The sequence below is a fragment of the Lissotriton helveticus genome, chromosome 7 (assembly GCF_964261635.1).
Source record: "Lissotriton helveticus chromosome 7, aLisHel1.1, whole genome shotgun sequence".
Lineage (NCBI taxonomy): Eukaryota > Metazoa > Chordata > Amphibia > Caudata > Salamandridae > Lissotriton > Lissotriton helveticus.
In genome coordinates, this window is record NC_136068.1 from 815,570,162 (window position 1) to 815,579,331 (window position 9,170).

Sequence of the window (9,170 nt, forward strand, 5' to 3'; positions counted from 1 at the left end):
GTCGTTAATAACCTCTTTTTCAGCACCCTGGTTTCCCAACCTCACTTCCCCCGCAGGTGTCTTTAAGTGCCTCGCCCTGCCCAAACTCCCGGGCTCAGAGCACACAAGGCCAACGCCAGCCTTCACCAAACTCCCACATCCCTTTCCCTGGCCTGCCCTCGATACCCTTAGATTCTTCCTTAACAGCCAGTACTATCCGGCCACTCCCTGAACACTCACCGTTACTGTAGGCCGGTCCAGCGCCCCCGTTCTGGCTGGTGTAGCCGCTCCTCTCTGCGTTGGACATGTTGACTCGGGGTGATAGGAGGCAGCAGTGAGCGGCCCCGCTGCCTTAGCTCCTGGACATTGTCAGACTCCTGCCTCGGCCTGATCCTGTTCCAGTGCACTGACGGGAAAGTCCAAGGCTCAGCCCCCAGCGGCAGCAGCCAGGCGCAGGCCTGCCCTCCGCACATGCGCACAAGGTACACGTGGCATTTCCTGTGCGCTTCTCTCCCCAGTCGGACTGGAAACACGACCCACAGGAACACGAACATAGAAGAAGGACTCCACGACGAGCCTACTAGGCATAAACAACGATCCACTATGTTGTCATCAATAAAACAATCTGGCGGACATCTTTAAAAGGCTCTAATTATACACAATCAAAAGGAGTACTGTATTACTTTTTCGTCACATTTAGTTCCAATGCGTCAACATTTACAATTTATAGATATTGTGATATTAATAGTTTGCAAAAACCAACGAAGGGCATTATAAAGTAGCTTTCAATGGTTAGAAATTAATTTTTAAGTCACAAAGCCGAACACTTTTATTTTACTAAATGTCTTACTTTAGTGTTTCTTACACAACCATAACCCCTGCATTGAGATATTGACAGGCTGTATCCCGCAATGACATAAACGATTCTTCACAGCCCAACTAAAACTAATTTGGGCTACGCCCACTACGATGCGAACACTGTTTAAGAGGCTGTCATATCAACGAGCACGCGCCCTTAAATCTTTTCCCCCCTTCGGTGACAGTTTGCTCCTCCCCATGTTTTAATTGAAGCCCGGTCCTACAGCTCGGATTCCGAGAACTACACCGCGAGATCTATGTGACTACGTACTAGTCAGAAGGGCTGAATACAGAAGTGCGGAGTGCCCGTGGCACGTCTGGCATCCACAGCCGAGCAGAGCAGCGCTTCAGCGGCACTCTGGTGAATAGCAGCAGGCAGTGTCATCTCGTGAGTCAGGATGCCCTGGGAGTGGTACGATTGCCATAGAAACCGAATGCTTTCAAAACCGATACGTCGGTCGAGCCTAGGCGCCCCGAGTTTCGCTTACCAGAGTGAGTCTTCCAGCCTAGCCTACACCCGTGCTACGCGTGTCAACGTTTTGGCTTGCGTATGAGGGTGAGGCACCTCAGAAAGTTGTTAAAGTGAAAGAACAAAGCAATTTTCAGGGTGACGAAGGTTTGTAAAACCCGCGACCTATTTGTAGTGTTTAGCGGGATGGTGAGATTTAGGAGGGCGAATGTAATAGAAAATAGGGTGACACCAGCCAAATGAGTTGACGGATGTGCTTTACCGTTGAGTACAGTTGCTAGTTGCCAAATCTCTCATGCCGCAAAAAATGCCATGTTTTTACTCTTGCTTTTCTTTTATAAGCCACCGTTTTCTGATACTTTCTTTTAAATAGTTAAACTGAAGGGAATTAGGGCTACTCCCCCCACTCTTACTTTTCTTTTATAAGCCACCGTCTTCTGATGCTTTTTTTCAACTAGTTCAACAGAAGGGAATTAAGGCTAATTCCCCCCTAATGCGACATCTTGGACTGGTGCCACCTACTTTACTTGGGTGCAGCCTCAATAGCTGCAGTTTCGTTTTTATCTGTTTATGGGATTTATATATCTTTAGTAAATTTGTTGTTAAATTGAGGTTTGAGTGGGAGACTGTGATCCAGCGGCCTATAGAAAATATATCATAAACAACGCTACCCAATTTCATAACCTATAAACAAAATTCTATACTAAATATGGACCCATTTATAAACCTGACATATTTTGGGCCTACTGAATCAGGTGGTCAAATTAAATCTATATACACATTATCTACAAACTATATACATTTTATACATCTGCGGAAAGAATATTATCATTAGAATAAAACTATACCATTTAAATGACCACCATTGGCGACGTGATCTAGCTAATAGTAACCTACACTTCTGAATAACCAAGACCAGCTTGTTTGTCAAAAGTAAGATTTTATTTACTATATTATGGTATATAAGTTGATAGTTTTATAAATGAATTTTATTTGCAATAAAGCAAGCATGATTGTAAAGAAATATGAAAAAATACAATTTAAGCAAGTGAATCAAAATCAAAGTGAATATTTAAAGTTTAGCATTTCTAAAACCTAATTCCCTAACTAAGCTAAATAGATAGAATTAAAAGAAAAGTTCTTTGAGGATTCTTACGTGCTCCACGCAAAGTCCAACAGCACATCACCCTCATCGGAAAGTCAGAAAGCAGCAGCCAGCCCATCCCTAAGGGCATGACTTTTTATACCTTTCTATGCTAACTAAACTACGCAAAGGAAAGTTTTCAGAAATCTTCGACGTCCCATTGGCTGAGAGTGACAAGTGACATGTCACCCAGTTTTCAAAAAGTTCCACTAAATCATATTTCTTAGAGACCATTGTCCCTTCCACGTGAAGCCAGAAGCTTCCTCATATTGCAACAAATGTATAAAGTCATTCTCGCAGCGTCCATTGACTTTCATTATACTTCCGCGGATGCCAAGTTAAGGCTGACAAAATGTTCTTTTTCGACCTTGGCCATGTCCGACAGAATGATGACAGCACATTAGTTTTTGCTTTGTGAACGCAGCTTTTGACGAATAATTTATTTCAGAATGGGCGTCTCGTGACTTTCTGCAGAATTACATGTCAGCTCTTTTCTGCGGCTCAAGTGACTAGGCCCAAAAGCAGGCAACTTATGATTTCTAATATAAAACAAACACAAGAAAAGTATTAATGTAAGAAATAATGTAGATTCTGTATCCACCCCAAGTTTTACTAATTAATTAACCCACCCGATTAATCAAAATGTTACCTAGCCATTGCAAACAAATAAAGCAGCGTTTATATCTACCAGTCTCCGTTATTCCATGAGACCCATATGCACCTAGAATAGTAGAAATGACATCACACAAACAAGGAAAAGCAAAACAAGCACATGCTTCTTTTAAGTTTGCAGCAGTTAGTAATGACAAAAACGAAAACAATAAATTATTTTATTATTTTGCACGAACAAAAAGATGCAACAATTATGCACGTTTATGAGCACACATGTTAGTCCCCCCATGTGTAAAGTTTAATCTAAGTTGTATTAGCACGACATATCACAAATCATTAATATTATTATTCATGTTATGGAAATGTGACTTAACGAGATTAAACAAAATTTTGTTTTCTATCTCGCTCCATCAACTCCCTCATCTGGTGATTAACAAATCACCACACCAGCACTCAAAATTTTGGTAAATTAAATTTCTAAGAAATCGATTCAAATTCATTTGTATCAGTAAACCTAAAAGTCTGTTTCTGCATAATCTTTGCAATTAACATGACGCTCTCTATGTAACTCCTGTAATTCGATCTCCCTTTCTTCTTCTTTTCTGAGTTTATAGATTCTTTTCTTTTCTTTCAACTGTTTCTTTCTTTTATGTAACAAACAACCTAATTTGGTCAAAATAAAAATGAATACTATTATAATCAAAGGTGCCAGAATCTTGCCAAGAATTGAACTTCCGATATTATGAAACCAATTTTTAATTGCTTGAAACCTTTTTGAAAGTTTCCCTGTAAAATCATCTTCTTCTAAAGGAATTATCTCTGAATGCATTTGTGTAATATTCTTAATATACATTTCAATATTCTTACTTTCATCAGGTATATATGTACAGCAATGTTGAACATGTAAAATGCCACAGACTCCTCCCTCTTTTGCTAGGAGTATGTCTAAAGCAAGGCGGTCTTGAATTACCATAGATCTAATTGCAATAACTTCAACATTCACTAATTGAAATCCATCAGCTGTGTCAGTTGATAATCTATCAACTATAGTGGACAATTTTCTGATTCTCCCTGCATTTAGGGTTATACCAACAAAAGGTATCACAGCTTGAAAAATATCTCCCAGAACTTCAGTAAAAGTTTCTCTTTTAGCTCTATTTACATAATTATGAATTTTAAACAATCCTTCTGAATCTCTGTCAACATGAAACACTTTAGGAAAAACAATTCCCACATAACAAGTTCCATACCAGTGGTCTGGAAGGTTGTAGTAGGCTTTGTCACCACAAACAAAATAAATCCCAGGAAAGATAGGATCCTTTCCACCTTTAAATCCCCAACCTCCCAAAATCTGATAAGTATCTTCACAGTTACTTGCACCTACAAAATAATTATCAAAAAGTGTGTTATCTCTTCTAATGCAAAGCTTTCCACTAACTGGTTTGTCTATGTGAATTGCAATATTTTCAAGCATTTTGCCATTTAATTTCTCATCCTCTTTCTGCCAGAAGGCTGACTTAGTCTGCTTGACTAATTCATTCCTCTTATAAATTGCTCTTCTCTCCTCAACCATGTTCAAAAATTTCTTTCCTTCAGCACTTAATTTACATGTTAGATTATTCTTGTAAGCATACTCATAAGTGAGTTCATTAGTAACAAGGAAAAATTCTCTCATTTGTTTTGCTTTCTTATGCTTATTTAAAGCATTATCAATCTTAATATTAGCAAAAATTTCATCATAATTTGAATAGTAATATTCTAAACGTCCAGTTTGATAAAATAAACTAGTTAATACACTACATGTTACAGCATAAGTGAGAGGAAGCATGTTATATGTTACTCCCTCAGAAACAGAAGCAGGTAATTTAACACAGACATAGCAGTCTTTTGCATCCATTACCTTAACATATTCACTCAATAGCTTTGTGAATGTATTACTTGAAAAATCTCCAATTGATTTATCTTGATGAATGTTAGGCTGATGATCAATAACTTTTGCAGACGTACTATGTTTAGTTTGGCTAACCAGAGCTTTACTTGTTATGTTAACTTTGTGTAATTCTCTATTCATTTCTAAAGGAATAATTACAGCTAGAACCAACCAGAGCAGAACTAAAATGAGCAGACATACCAGAGTCATCTTACAGCATCTTTTAAAAACAGAACACTTTGAAGTGCTCTCCTTAACATAAGGCATTCTTGGTTAGTTTAGCCTCAAAAATAAAAATAAATTTTAAATTTCTAAATTTATATTTACACCCCCCTTTTAAAATTTCTTTTTCTTTTTCTTTTAAAACCCTAAACAAGATTTCTTCGACCTTATGTCATACATAAGTTTTCTTCAACTAGACAGTTTTTCTTCGACCTTGTGTCAACTAACAAATTTTCTTCAGCCTTTTGCCAATTTAATATTTCTGTACTTCAATCATTGTCACTAATTTCTTGGATTTCGTTTTCTTCTTCACTACTATCATATATGTCAATAACAGGTGGAATTACTAAGTAAGTCCACTCAGGAGACTTGTATTTTTGGTTTGGTCTTATTATTCTCTTCCCTTTTCTTGATATCACTTCAATTTTCCTTCCAACTCCAACTTCTTTTCCAGGACTCTTTTGACTACTGATTTCTTCAACTTGTTCTATTGGCTTTTTGATCAATCTGACTCTCAATCTTCCACCTGGCCAGTAGTCTGCTTTTCTCACGTACTTCTTCTTTGGTTCAGAATTATTTGATTCTGACTTCCAAGTCCTTTTCTTTCTGTTTTCACTTTCACCTTCCACGTCACTTTCTTCAGTTTCGTAGTCTGAAATTTCAATTGACTCAGGAACTTCTCTATTCGGCAATTTCACTCCTTCAGGAACTTCACTTTGTCTTCCATCACTGGTACTCGGTAATTCGTTCTCATCCTCTTCCTCAATTACCTCTAATTTCCCAGATTTCGGATATTTGTTCCTTACTTCAGAGCTTGTTCTCTGCCTTTCGATACTCTCCTGGTCTGAAACTTCTTTTTGTTCAGCTTCTTTGTCTTCAATAGAGACAACCGAACCTTCAGTTATCTTTCCTTTTAACAGATTCTCTTCACCTTCAGAATCTATTTCAATTATTTCCAAGTCTTTTCTTGTCAGATTTCCATTCACTGGCACAGTTTCCAGATGTCGACTTTCTTGTCGATCTTCAGAATCTGGAATTACTTCACCTTCTGTTTTGCCTTCTGCTTCAGAATCAGAATCTTCTGTGGTATCACTTTCAACATCAGAACTCTCAGGAGTTGGTACTGGAATAGTATGACTAGGATGTATCCAACGTTTCAATCCTCTGCACTTTACAGCATTAGTAGTGATCAAGATTATCTGCCTAGGTTTTTGCCATCTAGGAGCTAGACAATTCCTTCTCCGATGTACTTTCGTTCTGACCCAATCGCCAGGTCTCAGATCATGAGTCAAAACCTTTTCATTTGATTGAGCTTCAGTTCCCACCTGATTAGACACAGAAGTTACCATATCAGATAACCTTTTACAGTAATCCAAAATTGCACTGTCATTTATGCTCAACAGTTTACCTACAGGTACAAAAGCTTGCCTCATAACTCTTCCCATTAAAATTTCATGAGGACTCAAACCTGTCTTTTTATCTGGTGTACTTCTTAATGACATCAAAACAAGTGGAAGAGCATCAGTCCACTTTATACCTGTTTCAAGACACATTTTTCCAATTCTGTTTTTAATTGTTCCATTTATTTGTTCAACTACTCCTGATGCCTCTGGTCTGTATGCACAGTGTATTTTCTGCTCAATGCTCAAAGCTTCGCAAATTAACTTCATCAGTTTGTTATCAAAATGGCTTCCTCCATCACTCTCAATAGTGACTGGAAAACCGTACCTTGGGATGATTTCTCTGAGCATTAGTTTTGCTACTGTAATTGAATCACAATGTCGTGTAGGGAAAGCCTCTACCCATCTTGAGAACAAGCACACAATTACAAGTACATATTTCAAACAATTGTGTAAGGGCATTTCAATGAAATCCATTTGTAACCTGGTAAAGGGACCACCCTCTCGACCAATTATTCCTGTCCCCACCACTGATTTTCTGTTTGGATTCATTTGTTGGCATGACAAACACCTTTGACAAAAAGATTCAGCAATAGTTCTAAACTTGGTATTGAACCATGTTTCTCTGAAAAGTCTGACCATAGAATCTCTTCCTAGATGTGCTGGACCATGATATAATCTGGCCATGTCAGCAATCAAACAATTTGGTAAGACTACTCTGCCATCTTTGTAAACCCACACTCCATCTTCTTCACGTGGTCTACAATCTGATCTTAACCACAAGTCTTTTTCTTCATCTTCTGCTTCATCTTGTAAATCTCTAATCTCATGCCATGTTTCTACAACAGTTGTTAGCATTAATGAATTTGAATCAGTTTCTTTACTCCTCTCCCGATTGTATGAATAATTTTTCCTTGCGCAGTATTTTGCTGTTTCATCTGCGAAGGCATTTCCCTTGGAAATATAATCAGTTCCTCTAGTGTGCGCTGCACATTTAACAATGGCGATTTCTTTTGGCAATTGTATTGCTTCAATTAATCTCCTAATGAAAACTGCATTTTTAATTGGTGATCCTGTTGATGTCATGTATCCTCTCTGTGACCAGAGTTGTCCATAATCATGCACAACTCCGTACCCGTACTGACTATCAGTAATGATGGTAACTCTTATATCTTTTGATATTTCACATGCACGAATTAAAGCAATCAATTCAGCCACTTGTGCTGAACGAACTCCTTCAAGACATGATGCTTCTTCAATATCTACGACTGTACAAACTGAGTATGAAGCTTTTAAGACACCTCCTTCGGATCTTAAGCATGAGCCATCTACAAAGTAGACAAAATCCGATTCAGACAAAGGTCTGTCTTTGATGTCTTTTCTTGGTTTAGTACAGAATTCCATGACATCTAAACATTCATGTTCTGTTTCAATGTCATCAACAATTTCAGAATCAGGCAGTAATGTAGAAGGATTTAGATTCAAACATCTTGAAATCGAAACATTATCTGCTCCTAGTATGATTTTCTCATACTTTGTCAATCTGCTACTTGTTAAGTGTTGAGTCTTACCTCTTGTCAGTAATATTTCAACTGAATGAGGCACAAAAACTTTCACAGGAAATCCCATTATGATCCCCTCACTTTGTTCGAGGCTGATACTTGTAGCTGCAACTGCTTTCAAACAACCTGGTAATGCTTTTGCAATTGGATCAAGAACTGCAGAGAAGTATGCAATAGGTTTCTTTAAATTTCCATGTCTCTGAATTAACACAGATAATGCACATTCTTCTCTCTCACTGCAATACAGTTCAAAATCTTTCTCATAATTTGGCATGCCTAAAGCAGGAGCTTGGCATAAGCTCTTTTTCAGGTTCTCAAAAGATTCCATCTCAGCATCATTGAGAATAATTGGATCTTTTACATCTGACTTTGTCAGTCTTTGTAATGGTTTTGCAATTACTGAAAATCCACTTATCCATTGTCGACAGTAACCTACCATTCCCAAGAACATTCTGACCTGTCTTTGTGTTCTTGGTGGTAACATTGCTTGAATCATTTTTATTCTCTCTATTGTTACTTGTCTTTTTCCCTTTGCAATTCTGTGACCAAGATATTTTACTTCTTGTTTGCAAAACTGTAGTTTTGCTGGGGACACTTTATGTCCTTCTTCTGCAAGGCGATTTAACACAATTATTGTGTCTGTTACACAATTTTCTCTTGTCTTTGCAGCTATTAACAAATCATCAATATACTGTACTAGCGTAGACCTACCAGGTAAGTCTAGGTCTTCTAATGATCTTTTTAACAGTTCGTTAAAGATTGAAGGACTTTCTGTATAGCCCTGTGGGATTCTTGACCATCCGAGGGTCTTACCTTGGAATCTGAAAGCAAATATTTCATAACTGTCTGGATGTAAGGGAACAGTAAAGAATGCATTGCAAAGGTCAATGACTGTATACCATTCAGCATCATGTGGAATCTGAAATAGAATTACTGCTGGATTTGGAACCACAGGACAACATGGAACGACAATTTGATTAACCTTTCTCAAATC

General features: G+C 37.9%; 1 protein-coding gene across 1 annotated transcript in view; it reads right to left on the bottom strand.

The window, feature by feature from the left end:
- SEC24A (SEC24 homolog A, COPII component) overlaps positions 1–1,220 on the bottom strand; it is a 619,052-nt gene extending 617,832 nt beyond the window's left edge. Inside the window, exon 1 of the mRNA XM_078653273.1 lies at positions 220–1,220. Within this exon, the coding sequence (XP_078509399.1) occupies positions 220–286 (67 nt within the window). The 5' untranslated portion in view covers positions 287–1,220. The remainder of the gene's footprint in view (positions 1–219) is intronic.
- Positions 1,221–9,170: the final 7,950 nt, after the last annotated feature.